This window comes from Citrus clementina, unplaced genomic scaffold (assembly GCF_000493195.1).
Source record: "Citrus clementina cultivar Clemenules unplaced genomic scaffold, Citrus_clementina_v1.0 scaffold_3, whole genome shotgun sequence".
Classification (NCBI taxonomy): domain Eukaryota; kingdom Viridiplantae; phylum Streptophyta; class Magnoliopsida; order Sapindales; family Rutaceae; genus Citrus; species Citrus x clementina.
Window position 1 is genome coordinate 32,975,118 of NW_006262339.1, and position 19,726 is coordinate 32,994,843.

The 19,726-nt window shown below is 33.5% G+C and overlaps 2 protein-coding genes, 1 non-coding gene and 1 pseudogene across 3 annotated transcripts; 2 read left to right on the forward strand and 2 right to left on the reverse strand.

Annotated features, from left to right (window-relative positions):
• Positions 1–409: 409 nt before the first annotated feature.
• On the reverse strand, positions 410–1,445 carry LOC18046320 (EP1-like glycoprotein 3). Its single transcript, XM_006442440.2, has 2 exons — positions 1,387–1,445; positions 410–1,181 (listed from the first exon to the last, which is right to left on the reverse strand). The coding sequence occupies exons 1-2, from the start codon at positions 1,443–1,445 to the stop codon at positions 527–529; spliced, it is 714 nt and encodes a 237-aa protein (XP_006442503.2). The 3' UTR covers positions 410–526.
• Positions 1,446–4,972: 3,527 nt separating this feature from the next.
• Positions 4,973–6,437, forward strand: LOC18046321 (epidermis-specific secreted glycoprotein EP1). The gene has a single exon (XM_006442441.2). It carries the CDS (start codon positions 5,011–5,013, stop codon positions 6,313–6,315), a length of 1,305 nt encoding a protein of 434 aa, XP_006442504.1. The 5' UTR covers positions 4,973–5,010; the 3' UTR covers positions 6,316–6,437.
• A 4,329-nt stretch (positions 6,438–10,766) lies between these two features.
• On the forward strand, positions 10,767–12,055 carry LOC18050015 (annotated as a pseudogene).
• A 4,433-nt stretch (positions 12,056–16,488) lies between these two features.
• LOC112100481 lies at positions 16,489–16,595 on the reverse strand. The gene has a single exon (XR_002906851.1). It is a non-coding gene; the product is annotated as a small nucleolar RNA R71 (small nucleolar RNA).
• Positions 16,596–19,726: the final 3,131 nt, after the last annotated feature.

Sequence of the window (19,726 nt, forward strand, 5' to 3'; positions counted from 1 at the left end):
CATGGACAAATAAGTATAAAGACAAATCCCTAGTACGTTAGCCCATTTTGTCATGAAAATTTTCCATCAGACACTTTAATGCTACATAGATATTTGTATGATAAAATTTTTAATCTTTATAAAATTTTTAATCTTTGTATTAGATTAATTGATATGTTTTTAATTATTAACACAGTTTGTTCATAAGAATGTCTCAGAAGTATTTTATTATTAAAACTGATATTTTAATCTTTTCATAATAAGAGAAGTGAGTAAAAAATTCATTAATGACTTGGTGCATTTAAAAACGGGAGATTTATTTTGAGTTTAGATCAATATGATGACAATATAGTTTAAAAAATTTATTTGAAGGAGACAAGTCTCCACCCTCGGTAAGAGTACATCAATCTTTCTTTTATTTATTTCATTGGCAAACAAGTTAACAACTTCATGTTAACCTTGAATTATTACTCCAAATCTCTTTTTTTTTTATTACATTACTCCAAATCTCTTATTTTTAAAACAAGCAGTACAATCTTGATAATTATTACATGTTGGGAACCTTGATGAATCCAACGTGTGTAGAGTTGGGGAATTTAGTCAGAGTCTTCAAGTCATAAGCAATCCAACATCTCGATTTATCCTGGTGATAAAAATATCCCAAGCACTTGCAATCCGAAGTGCATTTCTTGCCACAATCTTCAACTTTAATGCCCGTTCCAGTTGTGTACTTGCTCATATAATGACCAACCCCGTCGACTTTATAATAATGAAAGTCATTTGGCCTACAAGATGTCACTTTCTTTGCCTCACACTCCTGGCTCCACCCAAGCAAACCCTTTTCTGTGGGGCAAGCAACGCATTGGTTGTCGTCACACACCCCCAATTTGCCGCATCTCTCCGGCAGCTGGCACTCCGTTTCAAAAATCGAGTCTCTATCGAACAGAGTGAATGTGATTTCTGTTGGCTGCGAATCAACCTTGTCGTAGTAAGTGTAGATCTTGAGGTTTCCATCTACTCCTAGCCGGAGGAACGATATAGTGGCGTTGTACTTTGGCCTTGCCAAAATAAGACTGGCCCCGGATGAAGAATCTAGAGTCAGTTGATAAGCGAAAGCTTCATCAGTTTCCGGGGCAGAATTGAACGTTACATTCTTCAAGCCACTAAACTGAATAGGGAAAGTGTCAACTTTTGTACGGATTCTACATTGACGTCGACAGAAACATACAAAAGATTTTATCGATCGAATATTTACATGAGCAGTGCTAGCGTCAGTCGCCTTTGGGAGCGACTGACGCAGTCGCTGCTTCTAAGGGGGACAAGTGTCCCTTGTCTTTTTTGTACTTTATTAATTGCTTTTGTTATTGTTTGTCTTTTTTTTATACAAATTATTGTTTTAGTTTTTACTTGTAGCACGGATTATCAATTATAGTCCTTGTAACAGTTATAATTTTATTTTTACCCATATAATTTTAATGAAAAAAGTCTTTTGCCCTGAAAATAATCTTTATTTTTTATGCTTAAATATTATATTATGATTTCTTTCAATTTTTTTGAAAAAATAATATTTATTTAAGAATTTAAATCGACTGCAACATTTGTTTAACATGACAATAACAATTTTACATAATTTTTTTCATTTCAAATTTTATTTTTCTGAGATAAGATTTAAAATGAAACACCAATGCACCATTATTATTTTTCAATTCTTATTTTAACCCCTCTCTTTTATTATGATATTTACAAATAATTTGAGATGACTGTCCTCTTAATTATCAGTGGAGTGAATTTAACTTATTTTGAACTTAAATTTTAATTTAGATATTCAAATTATTTCGTATAATTAATTTAGTATATTCAAATAATTTTTTTATTATAAATATCAATATTTTTGTTAAGTAATTTAGTGACTTAGAGTGAAAAATTATTTTTACTTGTACAATTTATTTAATAAATTTAATGTATAGTAATGACTCTATATGTTTTTTATTTTCTTAAGAAAAAGATTAAATAAATATATAAAAAGTGATTGTATAATAAAAGTATTTAATAAAGTACAAAAAAAGAGAAAGGACACTTATCCCCTTAGAAGCAGCGACTGCGTTAGTCGCCTTGGGAGCGACTGACGCTAGCACTGCTCTATTTACATGATCAATTTATTTTGTCTTGATTCATTGCTTTTGATAAAGACACAAATAATTATCGGCCTTGCGTGGCACCTACTCGATCTCCTTCACATTCCAATCAATTTGTATTATTTATTGGGGAGAAAGTTGTGTGGAACTGTTCCACCGACCCAGTTAACGTGATGTGATAGCTCACTATTATTTTATCACATGGTCGAGTAATAAGTTTCCCTGATTTTTTTAATATTAAATTTAATAAATCTCAAAGTGAGGCACATTGATGATTCTATGTTACGTTTAGCGCAATATATATTCACACACGGTAATAATATCCATTGGTGGGGGTTTATTACTGTTGCTGTGAGTGTGCTAAATTATGTTCAGCGACCTTATTTTGAATCTATTACTCTGCCGTATGATAGTATATTAGTAGATTGTCTCACTACTTCGACATTAATTGTAAACTAGTGAGATAATTCTGCTTAAGTTTTCTCTATTTATTGACTAGAGTGGCTTTGCTTGCGGGATACGGAAAACGTCTCAAGAGTTGTAATCAATAATTTAATTTAATTTAATTTAATTTGTCAATTGTCTTGTTTTGAATTAAGTCAATCCGGTTTGTTTTGTTAAAGATGGCCAAATCAAACTGGCCATTTCTAGAAAAATTTATTAACGAATAAGATGTATAATGGATCATCGTTTATTAGCATAGTCCAATTGAAGATGCATGCTTCTTTGTAATTAATTAATATAGTGATTAGACGCCTTACTTAATTGAATTATCAATAATTTAATCTGTCAAGATTCTTTCTTTGCATGTACAAATCCATTATGAAGTTTGTTAAAGATAGCCAGCTCTCACAATCCTTAAATTTTTTGGATCATCCTTGATTAGCTTATAGATGCCGTTGAAGCTGCTTCAATTGAAACGTTATAACCCAGTGATTAGACGTCCTATGTAATTGAATTATCATCTTGATATCAAGTAAAGCAAGCTAGCTAATTTATGATTTCTTTCGTGTTAAGGTGTTTTTGAGTAGTTGCTTAGCCATGGCCGATCGATGTGAAAGACAAAATTTTAACTGTAAATAAAAGTCGATTGTGTTTGGTAATTATGATGTTTAAATAATATTTTTGAGAAAAGAAATAAAATTATAATTTTTTTTTTTATCAAACAACCATTAGATGAAAAATTACATTTAACTTGAAAAGCCACAACTATGAATGTTTTACAATAAATTTTACAACGGTAATTTTAAAGCTACAAACAATTCACTGACAGTAAAATCAAGGGACAAAAGCATCAAGCAAAATAATCAATTGGGGGCATTACGTTTAGCTTGTTAACGGATTTATCATACATGTATAGATCATGGAAACTTGTTCATGTAATTGTTTACCCGCACGTAATCAGTGGGAGCTGATTTAAACAAAATCATCCACAGATTTAAATTACCAAATGGTTATAAGTCAAAAGTTGTGGCTCAACCCCATACAGTACCTATTTCCGTGTTGAATTCTGATATCAAAATAAGTCGGTGAGAAAGACAATGCTACACTTAAAATGACATATTTTTTGGTATTTTAAATTATTTAGTATTCAAAGATTACAGTGGCCTCCAACTAATTCAGATTCGTGCCGAGTAGAACTATTAGAACAGTAAAACTCTCCCAACAAATATTTAACGCACTTGTATTTCTAAATTTCGAACTGAGGACCTTAATTAAGATAGAGCAATCCCTTTCCAACTGATTCAAATGACATATTAATATAACCTATTTTGGATCCAAATCCAAGTAGTTTATTTTTTTTAATACACATTTCTTTGTAAAACGAAAGGGATGGATAAAATTTAAAGGGTGAGAATACTTTCACTCTAATACTCGTAAAAATTTTAATTTTAATAAAAATATATATTACAAAAACACCCATCATTTGAATTACTATTAAACACAATTTATTATAAGCTAATATTATATAATTACTTTGAATACCTATATAATATACTCATTATTCAATTTATAATTCTCATACTTTAAACCCTAAAACTTTTATTTCTAACACCTTAATTAATATTTAGATGAACAATGAAGAAATTAATTTTGATAGAAATTTTGACCACAAAGTATATGTGATATTTTTCTTTTTAAAAAATAAAATGAAACAAACGTATTATAGAAGAACCTTTTTTTTTGTCTGAACCACGAGATGATCCTGAATAGGTCCTAACTATAGGAGACACATTTAAACTCGTATCACAACCCGACTAATCCCTGCTCGCACCGGTCGACCCGTAAAAGGTAAAGAACATTTTTTTTTAATTTGCCTTGGCCCCTCTTTTTTGTCTTCTTCTTCTTCCTTTTTATCTTCTATCTTTTTTTAGTATTATTTACTGAAATATTATCATGTTATCATTATAAGTTATTTTGGGTGCAAATTTCAATAAGGAACATAAATAAATAAAAAATTAATAATAAAATATTTATTTACAACTTGATCTAGTCATATTCTTGTAAGTATATGTTAGATCTCTTAAAATTAGTAGTTATATGGTTTTATTAGTATTTTCAGTAAATAAAGTTTAAAAAAATTAAATAGTGTAAGGAAATATATTTTAAAATTGTAAAAAATAAACAAAGTAAAATTTAATTTTTATAAATAATGTATGAATTTATAGAATAATATAGTGTTAAAAATAATATTTAGGGTGCAAATAACTTCATCAGTTTTTTTTTAATCTTTTACATAAGATTTAAATTCAACAGTGATTTAAATAAAACTATTTAAAAATCTATTGATTGTGACAAAACAGTCTAATTTGATGAAGTGCCTCAACCCGTTATTATAAATAGAGCCTAGCCTTAACACAAACTTCATCGCATAACATTTAATTAAACTACCAAAATGTCATCTTCTTCAGCAATATTCTCCCTCTTCTTCCTCTGTTCACTCATTTTCTCCATTGCTAATGCACAGGTTCCTGCCAATGAAAGGTTTAAGTTCGTGAATGAAGGAGAATTTGGTCCATTCATTAATGAATATGATGCGGATTACAGAATGATCCGCATCTTCAATTCTCCGTTCCAGCTAGGCTTTTACAACACAACACCAAATGCTTACACCCTAGCCCTCCGGTGGGGTATCCAAAGGAACGAGCCGCTTTACCGTTGGGTTTGGGAAGCAAACCGCGGCAAACCGGTTCGCGAAAACGCCACCTTTTCTTTGGGGACCGACGGGAATCTTGTCTTGGCCGAAGCAAATGGCACCGTCGTATGGCAATCCAACACTTCCAACAAAGGTGTTGTGGGGTTCAAGTTGCTCCCGAATGGAAACATGGTGCTTCATGACTCAAAGGGTAACTTTATCTGGCAGAGTTTTGATTATCCGACTGATACTCTATTGGTGGGCCAGTCTCTTCGCGTCGGTGGGGTCACCAAGCTCGTGAGCAGACTTTCCATTAAAGAAAACGTTGACGGCCCTTACAGCTTTGTAATGGAGTCTGATAGATTGTTACTCTATTACAAAAGCAGCAATGCTCCCCGGCCTGTTGTTTACTTCACTTTCCCTGTTCAGTTTAGTGGCTTAAAGAATGTAACGTTCAATTCTGCCCCGGAAACTGATGAAGCTTTCGCTTATCAACTGACTCTAGATTCTTCATCCGGGGGCAGTCTTATTTTGGCAAGGCCAAAGTACAACGCCACTATATCGTTTCTTCGGCTAGGAGTAGATGGGAATCTCAGGATCTTTACTTATTACGACAAGGTTGATTCGCAGCCAACGGAAGAAACATTCACTCTCTTTGATAGAGATTCAATTTGGGAAACTGAGTGTCAGCTTCCTGAGAGATGTGGTAAATTTGGACTGTGTGATGACAATCAATGTGTTGCTTGTCCTAGAGAGAAGGGCTTGCTTGGCTGGAGTAAAGAGTGTGCACCGACGCTAGTGAATTTTTGTCGGATAGCGGCTTTCCATTATTATAAAGTTGAAGGGGTTGATCATTATATTAGCAAATATAATAATGGAACTGGACCCATCAGAGTTGAAGATTGTGGCAACAGATGTAGCACGGATTGTAGATGTGTGGGGTATTTTTACCATCAGGAGACATCGAAATGTTGGATTGCTTTTGACTTGAAGACTCTTACCAAATTCCCCAACTCTACACACGTTGGATTCATCAAGGTTGCCCCGCAATTAAGTATCAAATAAGTGGATTAGCTCTGTGATCGAAATAACAACAGATAGATATGTGGGCTTTCAATGCCACCACAATAATAACTGTTGTTTGTCCATATATAAAATAATGAATGAATGAGTGAAGTGTTTGCGTAGATTGTTCTCTGATTAATGCTTTGTATTACTTTCTACCCTTCTTATGCTTCTTTTTTTTTTGGGGGGGGGGGGGGGGGGAGGGATAAAACAATAGTTAGCAGAAGAAAATGCGATTATTTAAGCATATAATTTAATCATTCTGTGTTTAGTTAGATAGGAACTACAAAAGTACAAATCAATTTGAGATTTTTCCTATTTCTTAAGGTCAAGGTTAAGGTATAGTTCTGTGATAAGAAGTGGTCTCTCTCTAAAATTCAGGTCCGAAGTTCAAGTTTTGCTAGTATATCTATATTAAAAAAATTTAAAAAAAAAAAAGAGAATGAAACACATATTAGCGTCGCCTTGTCTTTCTTTTATTTTTTTCCTTCTTTCTCTCTTTTTAGTGTTAATGAAAAACTGAAAGGTGATGAAATCACGTTTTCTCTTTGACACATGGAAGCTTCATAAAAAAGGGCCATCATTGTTTGTTGTTGCATCTGGAAAATGCTAATAAGATGAAGATCCTTCGCAATTGTCTTTATCAATTTCCCAATTCTCGACTCGTTGCGATCTTCTATGTATAGACTATATCAGTATATTGTGGGAAGTCAACAACCTTTATGGATATATTTGCCGCTCCTCTTTACTGCAGCCATTGATGCATCGCGTACATATAATCAAATGTGGATTATCCGATCAAAGATTTTGTAGACTTACATGTTAGTGTTGGATATTTGTGTTTGGTATTTTAAAATACCAATATTCGAAAGTTTAAGGAAAGAGAGCACACAAGTTGATTTATGTATACAGAAAACAACTTTAAAGAGGTAAGAGGCCCAATCACATGAGACCAAGTCTAAAGAGAAGGTTTCATTTTAAAAACCTCCCGCACCCAAAAACTCATGCACAGGGAGAGTCCTCATAGGGATGGGGGAGTCGTACATGCATGCGCGTGCTTGATCCATTATCCTGGAGATCAATCCACCTTGTTCTTGTCTGAGAAATCACCTCTTAAGAGTGGAAATTATTGGCCTTTGGGACAACGCGTTCATTGTTCTAAGGTTGCTGTTCCAGGTGACCTCTTGTTGTTTTGCTCGATTCTTTTCCAACAATTAGATGATGCTAATTATAAGTGAAATTTAAACTTACCAAGTTTTTTTCAAATTTCGCCACATTTCGGGTGAAAAATTGCTAAATCCCCATGATGAATGGGAAAGTCAACAATTCAGCTTAAAAAATAAAAATGTCAACTTTGTTGGCTCCTCCGTGTCAAACTTTATTTGCCAATTTAGTGAGCACATCGTTTTGTATCTCAATAATTGTCTTGTTTATTGCTATTTATAGATCGTTCAAATCCGCCAAGCTAGAATGAGTTCATTTGAGGACATTACGCAGCATGTTCTTGATATTTCTAGCTTGGGGGATTTGAACGATCTATAAATAGCAATAAACAAGACAATTATTACTATCCAGGACATTACCTAGCGCGTTCCTCCTTTGAGGACACCTCCCGATTATCACTATTGACTTTATTAATATTGCTTTGCTTTCCGGACCAAGAAAATTTCCCAAGAGCTAGTTGTAACCAATACTTTTAATTAATTTGTCAAGATTCTTGTTTTGCATTTAAATATTGTTAATAACGGTGGCCGAATCACACATCATTTTCTGGAAAATCAGCAAATATTATATTTTGAACATTAATTTCGACCTTTTGTCTAGTGGCTGCACCGTTTAATTGCTGTAGCACATGTCATTGAGAGATACTCCAACAGCACAGTTATAAGATAATTTTTTATTTTAAAAAATTATTTTAAATTATGTGACGTTTATTAATTGATTAATGAAATAATATAATTAATTCACTTAAAATATGTACTATTACTCAATTCTTTAAAAAATCACCAACTACTCAACGAATGACACATCAATTGACATAAAATTTAGAATAAAAATTTTTTTAGATATTTATCATTACCTTTTGAAGTATCTATATTGTCTCCAATTATAATCTAGTGATTACTATAACTAATTCAATTATCCAATAGAGTAATATTACACATTCAAAATTTTTTATCCCAAAAAAAAAAATCCAAATGATGAGACATTCATCAAATGTTTGATGAGATAATACAAATTTACTTAATCTTGTAATGAATTATCAATCACTTAATGAATGACACATCATTAAAATTTAAGATATCTGTCATTTCTCTTATCCAATATCATCTTATTTAAGTAAAGGGAAAAGAATTGTTAGGTCCCCAACGTTTGATGAGGGGACATAAAAAAACCTACCGTTTTAAAAAAGAAATGTAAGAGCTTTTCCATTAATAATTCCATTTATTTTAACAAAAAAATGATAATATTATACATTTACAACAAAATACATGGAAAATGATGGTTAACCCCCAACGTTTGGGAAAATGAAATATTTAAAAAAAGAAATATAACCACCTTTCCATTAATAAATTTCATTTATTTTAGTTAAGAAAAGAGTAATATTAATATTTGAGTGATGATATAATTACAAATTCTTGTACAAACTTATCTCGTACAAACTGATGTAGCATTAATTCATTAGTTGAATGAAAATATAAAATAATAGAAATAAATCATGTGGGCCAAGGGATATTTAATTTAACCAATGAATTAACACCACATCAGTTTGTACAAATTAAGTTTGTACAAGAGTTTGTAGCTATATCATTACCCTTAATATTATTATCATCATCCTCATCATCATAATTATTGTTATTTATTAATGTCATTTTTATATTAATAATAATATTGTTAAATTTTATTAATTTTATCATTTTTATTATTATTATTTCTACTACTACTACAACTACTGCTACTATTATTACCTTTTCTCAATTAAAATAAACAAAATTTATTAATGGAAATGGAGTTATATGTCTTTTTTTAAAAAAACATTAGGAAATTTTATGTCCGTTTCCCTAAATATTGGGGAGTTAACAGTCATTTTTTATATATTTTGTGGTAACTGTACAATATTAACATTTTTCCATTAAAAAAACATAATTATTGGCAAAAAAGAGATTTATATGTCTTTTTTAAAACGTTAGAGTTTTTTATATCTCTTTTCCCAAATGTTAGGAATACTTTAATATTTTTACACAAAGCTAATATTCACATAATTTTAATTTATTAAGGTCTCCGATAATTATTATTTTTGTAAAAGATCACACTACTTAATATTCAACAATGTGATTTTTTATTCACTTGTTACTATGTGTTCTTTCAACCAATTATATGTCAAAATATTCAAACACAAATGAAATTTGTGAATGAAAAAGAAAAAACAATGCTCTTGCAGTAGCCTAAACTTTCACACCTATTAACTGTTATTGGATGGAGTAGGTAATCCAGAACTTAACATGTGTTTGTCATCGGATCCAATATTTAACAGAAACTGATCTTTACCTAATTAAGGTTAGGGACATAATTAAGCTAACTCTTAAATAAAATTTAAAAATGGTCAAAACTTATGAGTCAACCAGACAGATTTTCTTTTAGTAGGTGATGAACATATTTTCGATTTGAATCCCTGTAAAAGTTAATGAAGATGAGGATTGAAGTATTATTATTATTTTATATCAATAAGACAATAATGCTGGGGACTCAATTATACTAATATGATCTTTTACTGAGTAGAAATTTAAGTGGCGATTGTTGAGACAAAAAATTAAATTTTATTTATTTATTATCACTTAAAATATATGACAAAAAAATTTTAATACTTCAAGAAAACTCAAATTATGAGAGTGCTTAAATTATAATTTGAGTAGCTAATGAGGAAATAACAAGGCGAAGCCTTTATGGCTACAAGTGGTAAATGATCATGATCCTGTTTTGGATTGAGGTTGGGTAGCTGTATCTTAAAAGTTACAATACTAAAATATTTAATAAATATTAACTGCTGTAACTTGAAAACTATATTGATATGATTTTTTACTTATATGATGAAAATTTATTATATCTTTAATAATTTTATCAAAATTATTATTTAAAAAATATATTTATTATATACTATTAATTTTTATTTTATATTAAAAAAATTCTTCAACAATAGTTGTATAGCTAAGCTACTAAAACTTCAATTCTAAATAAAACCCATCTTATATATCAAATTTTGTCGGTGCATTGACAATGTTAAAAAATATAATTCTTTTGGATCCAAATCAAAGCTGTCAAATTTAATTGGATGAACTCATTACCAACAAGCAAAGAACAGTAATCAAATTTGCACATTGGCTATCATGCGTTGCTAGCTATAAATTGAGACCAACCACATCTCGATGTTCATCACCCATTAAGCAAGCAGCATGTCATCTTCTTCAGCAATATTCTCCCTCTTCTTCTACTTGTTAGTCATTTTCTCCATAGCTAATGCCCAAGTTCCTGCCGATGAAACATTTAAGTTTGTGAATGAAGGAGAATTTGGCCCATTCATTAATGAATACGATGCAGATTACAGAATGATAAGCATCTTCAATTCCCCATTCCAGGTTGGCTTTACAACACAACACCAAATGCTGACACCCTTGCTCTCCGTTTGGGCGTGCAGCAAAACGAGCCAAATTACCGCTGGGTCTGGGAAGCAAACCGGGGCAAACCAGTTCGTGAAAACGCCACCTTTTCTTTGGGAAGCGACGGAAACCTTGTCTTGGCCGAGGCGGACGGTACTGTCGTCTGGCAATCCAACACAGCCAACAAAGGTGTTGTAGGGTTCAAGTTGCTTCCAAATGGCAACGTGGTGCTTCATGACTCAAAGGGTAACTTTATCTGGCGGAGTTTTGATTACCCAACTGATACTCTATTGGTGGGCCAGTCTCTTCGAGTCGGTGGGGTCACCAAGCTCGTAAGCAGACTCTCCGTTAAAGAAAACGTTGACGGCCCTTACAGCTTTGTAATGGAGTCTAATAGATTGTCACTCTATTACAAAAGCAGCAATGCTCCCCGGCCTGTTGTCTACTTCACTTTCCCTGTTCAGTTTAATAGCTTAAAGAATGTAACGTTCAATGCTGCCTCGGAAACTGATGAAGCTTTTGCTTATCAACTGACTCTAGACTCTTCATCCGGTGGCAATCTCATTTTGGCAAGGCCAAAGTACAACGCCACAATATCGTTCCTCCGGTTAAGCATAGAAGGGAATCTCAGGATCTTTACTTACTACGACAAAGTTGATTCGCAGCCAACGGAAGAAACATTCACTCTCGTCGATAGAGATTCGATTTGGGAAACCGAGTGCCAGCTGCCGGAGAGGTTTGGCAAATTGGGGGTGTGTGATGACAATCAATGTGTTGCTTGCCCTACGGAAAAGGGTTTGATCGGGTGGAGCAAGGAGTGTGAGGCAAAGAAGGTGACATCTTGTAGGCCAAATGACTTTCATTATTATAAAGTTGACGGGGTTGATCATTATTTGAGCAAGTATACGAGGGGAACTTCAACTAAAATCGAAGCATGTGGCAAGAAATGCACTTCGGATTGTAAGTGTTTGGGGTACTTTTACCACCAAGAGACATCGAGATGTTGGATTGCTTATGACTTGAAGACTCTCACTAAATTCCCAAACTCTTCACATGTTGGATTCATAAAGGTTCCCAACAAGTAAATGTAAAATAACGGGAAGCTCAAGTAATGCTCGGTTATCAAGGTTGTTTTATTGTTCGTGTCGTTCATTATGGCTATCGCGCCATGTTTGATTCTCTGATTGAAATGTTTCTTAATCTTACTTATAATAACATATGAAGTTTTTGTTTACGATAACCTATCATATTCGATCCTTATCAATGCAAGTTGACATACCAAAGGTGACTAAAAGGCACCAATGTAAATTATATTGGATCTTTCGAATGTTAAAAGCCCATTTACACTTCCTCGCAAGTTCTTACCCTACAATGTGGATCAATTGCTGTTCATGCCAACAAAAATGAACAGATTGGGCATGAGCGACGTCTTACTAGCTAGGAGGCCTAAGATTTCCTCCTATTAATTATGTTACACTATCTTTATTTTTTCTTAACTAAATAATGATAGAGTTATATATATATATATATATATATATATATAAATGTGTATACACTGATTCAGAATGAAAAAATTTATTGTATAAAACTGTCATAGACCTATATAACTATTTTCATTAACCATTATCACTTTTCAATCAATTTGTATACATTTATTCATTCAAAATTGTTTGTAGCTCTATCATTATTATTTATAGTAATATTGTTGCAACAATTTTGGAGGCATTAATAAAAAGAAAAGAATGTTATTTTTTCAAATGAACCTATAAGTAATATAATAATAATAATAAATCTACAACAATTTTTATTCCACTTTTAAGGTTAATTTGGTAAAATTAACATTTTTTTTATTAATGTCTTCATAATTGTTGCAAGGGTATTATTGTAAAAAATAAAAAAAAGGTAATGGCAAGAGTGCAAGCATAATTAATAGCAGGAACATTTAGGGATTTTTTTAAAATATAAAAACTAAACAAATATTTAACTCAAAATATAAGGATTGAACAAGCATTTATCCGACCTTACTATATCTTATGTTGACACATAATCAATGGGTATTTTTGCTTTCGCACGTGAGGAAGTCTTTATTCTCACCCATATATAAGGTCCGGCCCATTAAGAGTTATACATTTACTCAATAATCAATATGTTGGTGTAAGAAAGTAGAAGAATACTAGAATCCTCATTGCTGTCTCATGTTTGTCTCCATACTAGTAGTAGTGGTGGCAGGAGTGTGTTGGGTTGAATAAGTGATGGTTGTCAACGCCAGCAAAAATAAATACCTACTCTAAATAAATTGTGTATAGTGATTGAATATGGTTGTGTCCACAGAGATCGGTAATTATTTAAATCCTTTTAAAATGTAAAATGCAAAATGGGGGGATTGTTGACAATAATAAAAATCAAATTAAAATAACAAAAATGCAAATTAAAATTGTAATTCAAGTTGGGAAAAACTCTGGTTGAAGGAATTAACTCAGCTTGATTCGACTACTAATCATTGATTCAAATATAAATCATTACTACTTATGAATAGATCAGTTATAGGTACTGAGACCCTCTAATAGCAAATCTCTCCCTAACTAGTCGATAACCGAGGTACGACCATTGGTTATTTCCCTAATCAATAGACAACTCTAGACACGATCATAGAGTTTAATCAATTGACAGCCTGAAAAACCAGAGAGACCCAAATCCTAATCAACAAACGCATACGATGATTCATTTAAATTAGATTATTTATTCTCATAACACAACGCACTGCTATGCTATTTATCACAAACATTAAAATCTTCATACAATGAATCTTTTAATTCACAATAGATTAAGTTGATAATTAAATAGTGGTCAATTATCTAATTAACAAACATAATCATGACAATAATTTAGTGATGGGTGTCGAAGCCAACAAAAATAAATTCCTACTCTAAATAAATTGTGTATAGTGATTGAGCAGGGTCATGTCCACAGAGATCGGTAATTATTTAAATCATTTTGAAACGTAAAACGTAAAATGAGGGAATTGTTGACAATAATAAAAATCAAATTAAAATAACAAGAATGCAAATTAAAGTTGTAATTTAAATTGGAGAAAGCTCTGGTTGAAGGAATTAACTCAGCTTGATTCGACTACTGATCATTGATTTAAGTATATATTATTATTACTTATGAATAGACCGGTTATAGCTATTGAGACCCTCTAATAGCCAATTTCTCCTTAACTAGTCGATAACCAAGGTACGACCGTTGGATATTTCCCTAATCAATAGACAACCCTAGATACGATCATAGGATTTAATCAATTGACAGCCTGAAAAACTAGAGAGACCCAAATCCTAATCAACACATATGATGATTCATTTAAATTAGATTGTTTATTCTCACAACACAACTCTCTGTTATGTTATTTGTCACAAACATTAAATTCTTCATACGATGAATCATTTAATTGACAATAGATTAAGTTGATAATTAAATAGTGGCCAATTTCCTAATTAACAAACATAATCATGAAACTAATTCAGAGAATAAACAAATACCTAAAAAGTAATAAAACAATTAAAGCATAAGAAAGATCTCACAGTAGTGATGAATCAAAGCTTCATTAACCTCAACCAGAAAAATAAGTTTAGTTCTTCATAGAGAGAAGAGAAAAATTAGATCTAGGGTTTCTTTCTTTTTCTCCAATCTCAATCCCCCTTTTTGTTAGAGTGCAATTTATGCACTAGTTTTGCATTGTTTACTTCCCTTAATATCGATGTTTTGCACTTAATAATAGTGATTTACTTGTGTTTTACTTTTGTAGGTGCAATTCTATTGATTGGTGATAAAATTGAGCTATAAGATGATGTTTAAGGATGATTGTTCACTTGGAGAAATTTAGAGAGTCAGAAGAACTTTGTTGATAAGGCGTGGGCGCGTGCTGTCAACTGCGAACCTGCAGTTTTTAGTTTAACGTGTTTTCTATTTTTGGTTATTTTTGTAATTACGAATTTAATATTTCAGATATTAGTATTTTATTTTAAATAGAATTCTAGAGGAGAAGAGAGAGAGAGTATTTAAGGGAGGAATCAATTGTGAAAAAAGGAGAGATTTTGGATTGAAGGAAAAGAAAGAAACCCTAGATCTAATTTTTCTCTTCGCTTTATGAAGAACTAAACTTATTTTTCTAGTTGAAGGATAATGAAGCTTTAATTCATCACTACTGTGAGATCTTTCTTATGTTTTAATTGTTTTATTACTTTTTGGGTATTTGTTTATTCTCTGAATTAGTTTCATGATTATGTTTGTTAATTAGGTAATTGGCCACTATTTAATTATCAACTTAATCTATTGTCAATTAAAGGATTCATCGTATGAAGATTTTAATGTTTGTGACAAATAACATAGCAGTGAGTTGTGTTATGAGAATAAACAATCTAATTTAAATGAATCATCATATGTGTTGATTAGGATTTGAGTCTCTCTGATTTTTCAGGCTGTCAATTGATTAAATCCTATGATCGTATCTAGGGTTGTCTATTGATTAGGGAAATATCCAACGGTCGTACCTTGGTTATAGACTAATTAAGGAGAGATTGGCTATTAGAGTGTCTCAATAGCTATAACCGGTCTATTCATAAGTAATAATAATCTATATTTGAATCAATGATCAGTAGTCGAATCAAGCTGAGTTAATTCCTTCAACCAGAACTTTCTCCAATTTGAATTACAACTTTAATTTACATTCTTGTTATTTTAATTTGATTTTTATTATTGTCAACAATTCCCCCATTTTACGTTTTACGTTTCAAAAGGATTTAAATAATTACCGATCTCTGTGGACACGACCCTGCTCAATCACTATACACAATTTATTTAGAGTAGCAATTTATTTTTGTTGGCTTCGACAACCATCAAATTTTGGCGCCGTTGCCGAGGATTGGTGTCGTTTATTTAATCCTTTTTACGTTTCACTTGGTGTATGGTTCGTTCTTCTCGTACAGGTACACTTTCGTTTGATCCTGAAATTGAGAAGACAGCTCGCCAGCTGAGACAGCAGACGAAGCGAGCTAAGCAACGATCCTCGTCGCCTTTGCTTTCTGAAACAGATACAGTGCCTGATTTAGTTGAATCATCTAGCGATTCAGAAGAACAAGTAATGGATAGACCTGCACATGTAGAAAGAACTCTTAGAGAGTTAGCTGAACCAGACTTGAATCAGCAACCACTCTGCATCCAATATGTAGATTTGGAAGTAAATTTTGAATTAAAGTCTGGTCTTATTCATTTATTACCCAAGTTTCATGGTTTTGCAGGTGAAGATCCTCATAAACATCTTAAGGAGTTTTATGTTGTGTGTTCAAGTATGAGACCACAAGGCGTGACTGAAGAGCAGATTAAGCTGCGTGCTTTTCCGTTCTCTGTAGATGGGCTAGCTAAAGATTGGTTGTACTACTTGCCTTCTGGATCGATTACAACGTGGAATGGTTTGAAGAAGCAGTTCCTTGAGAAGTACTTTCCTACTTCAAGAGCTGCCAACATTAGAAAAGATATTTGTGGGATCAGACAACTTCCTGGGGAGACTTTGTATGAGTATTGGGAGCGATTCAAACAATTGTGTGCCAGTTGTCCTCAGCATTAGATTTCTGATCAACTTCTTATTCAATATTTTTACGAAGGACTGTCATTGATGGATAGGAGTATGATAGATGCTGCTAGTGGAGGCGTGTTGGTGAACAAGACCCCTACTCAAGCAAGGGAGTTGATATCAAATATGGCTGCCAATGCACAACAATTTGGCAGTAGGCAAGATCTCATTTCAAGAAAGGTGAATGAGGTAAATATTTCTTCTGTTGAACAACGTTTAGATAAACTTACTTCTCTTATGGAAAAGTTTGTTGTAGGTAATGTGCAATAGGTGAAGACTTGTGGCATTTGTTACAATATAGGTCATTCAACTGATATGTGTCCTACACTTCAAGAAGAACCCGTTGAACAAGCCAATGCAATTGGAGGATTTCCAGGCATGCCTTAGAGGAGGTATGATCCTTATGCACAAACATACAATCCGGGATAGAAGGATCATCCCAACTTCAGCTATGGAGTTAGGCCGTCAGGATTCCCACAACAGTATCCACCAAGACAACCAACACCTCCACAGTCAAACTCCAAGTCAGGTATATCTCTTGAAGAAATTGTTAAATCACTTGCGACTAACACTCAACAATTTCAGCAGGCAACTACAGCAAGCATTCAGAACTTGGAGAACCAAATGAGTCAATTGGCGACTACAGTGAGCCGTCTGGAGTCTCAAGTATTAGGGAGATTGCCTTCACAATCTGAGGTGAATCCAAAGCAAAACGTTAGTGCTGTCATCCTTAGAAGTGGGACGGAGTTGCAAGAGCCTAGTAAGAAAGTAACAAAGTATGTAGAAGATGAGCTTGAGAATAATGAATTGATGCCTAAATCTCAAGATGCGCAACCCACCAGAGCGAAACCTTTACCTATTGTGATACCTCCTCCTTTTCCAAGCCGGTTTGCAAAATCCAAGAAGGAGGAACAAGAGAAAGACATCCTTGAGACATTTCGCAAGGTTGAGGTAAATATTCCTTTATTAGATGCTATAAAACAAATACCTCAATATGCTAAAGTCCTTAAGGAACTATGCACCTCTAAGAGAAAATTAAGAGGAGATGAAAAAGTTCACATGGGGGAGAATGTTTCAGCAGTTCTTCAAAAGAAACTACCTCCTAAGTGCAAGGATCCATGTATGTTTACTATCCCTTGTAAAATTGGTAGTGTTAGAATTGAAAAGGCTTTGTTAGATCTAGGAGCTTCTATTAATGTCATGCCTCGTTCTATTTATTCATCTTTGAATATTGGTCCATTAAAAGAAACTGGCGTGATAATTCAACTAGCCGATAGGTCTAATGCATATCCTGATGGGGTATTAGAAGATGTCTTAGTACAAGTTAATGAGTTGGTTTTTCCTGCTGATTTTTATGTACTTGATATGGAAGAGGATAACTCCTCTAATTTTGTCCCAATTTTGCTAGGAAGACATTTTCTTAAGACTGCTAGGACTTAAATAGATGTACATAAAGGGACTCTCACTATGGAGTTTGATAGAGAGGTTATAGAATTCAATATGAATGATGCCATGAAATATCCTAGTGAGGAACATTCGGTATTTTCTGTGGATGTTATTAACCCTATAGTGCAGGCAGTTTTTTACAAGAAAAAGACGAAGACATTTCATGATAGAATGATTTTGAGAAACGAGTTCTCTGTTGGTCAAAAAGTTCTTCTTTTTCATTCTAAACTTAAACTTTTTCTGGGTAAATTACGTTATTGCTGGGTTGGACCTTTTATTGTTACTAATGTTTTTCCTCATGGTGCAGTTGAGATTCAAAATCCGACCTCTGACAAAGTTTTTAAGGTTAACGGTCATCGCTTAAAACCTTTTTATGAAGGTTTTTCGGTGAATATTGTGGAGGATGTGGCTCTTGAGAGTCCCAATTATGGAGATTGATGCATAAATGTGTCTAGCCAAATACATAAAACAAATGCGCTTTTTGGGAGGCAACCCAAATGATTTGTTTATTTTGGTTTTTGTTTTATCTTCTTTTAGTTTTGATTCAGATTTAAAAAAAAAATTTAATGTGTTTGCTTATCTTGGTCAGAAGAAAATTTTTGATAAGGCGTGCCCACGTTTTAACTAATAAGTACTTCTGAAATTTTTAAAGTAAAATAGTTTTAAGGCATGCCCACGTACTTATTAGAAAAGTACTTCTGAAATTTTTAGTGTCTCAAAAAAAAAAATTTAATGTGTTTGCTTATTTTGGTCAGAAGAAAATTTTTGATAAGGCGTGCCCACGTGCTTATTAGAAAAGTACTTCTGAAATTTTTAGTGTTTCAAAGTGATTCATCACTAAAAAAAAAAAAAATAGCAATGTATTTATTTATTTATTTTTTCTATCTTTTCTTTCTTTTATATATATATATATATATTTTTTATTTAAAAAAAATAAAAAAAAACACAAAAATCACAAATCACTGTTCACAAATCCCTAATTCAAAAAAAAAAAAATTTCACTGTTGATTATCTTTCTCACCCGCAACAACCAGCAACCAGCAGTCGCAGCCCACGCATCAGCAGCAGCCGCGCGCAACGCAACGCAGCACCAGCATCCCGCGACCAACGAGCAGCAACTCGCGCGCGCAGATTCAGTTCCACCCGCAGCGCGCAGTATCCCACAACGCAGCCCCAGCAGCACGAATCAGCGTCACCAACGCAACCAGCCTGCGCGCAGCAAGCTCCAGCCATCACCATCGCGCAGCGCATCAGTCCCGCGCGCGCAACGCAACGCAGCACCAGCATCCCACGTCTAGCAAGCAGCAACTTGCACGCACAGATCCAGCCTTCGTCCAGCAGCGCATAGAACCAGCGTCAGCCCAGTTCTCGCGCACAACACAGCCCACGCAGCGTGCAGATCCAGCAGCCCCAGCGCGCGCGCGCAACACAATCAGCGCCATCCCGCGTCCATCAAGCAAGCTCCAGCCAAGCAGCAATCACAACGCAACCAGCCTACGACCTGTATTCCAGCCGGGTAAATCGAAATCCGTGAGTGCAATCATTGTAACAATGCCGAAGAGGAAAGCATTAAGCATCTAATTCCAAGTCATCTAAAAAGACACCCGTCGCAAAGAAATCGAAGATTGCCGCTCCCACTATGGTTCCATGGAACACAATTTCGGATTCACGCTAAGCCGTA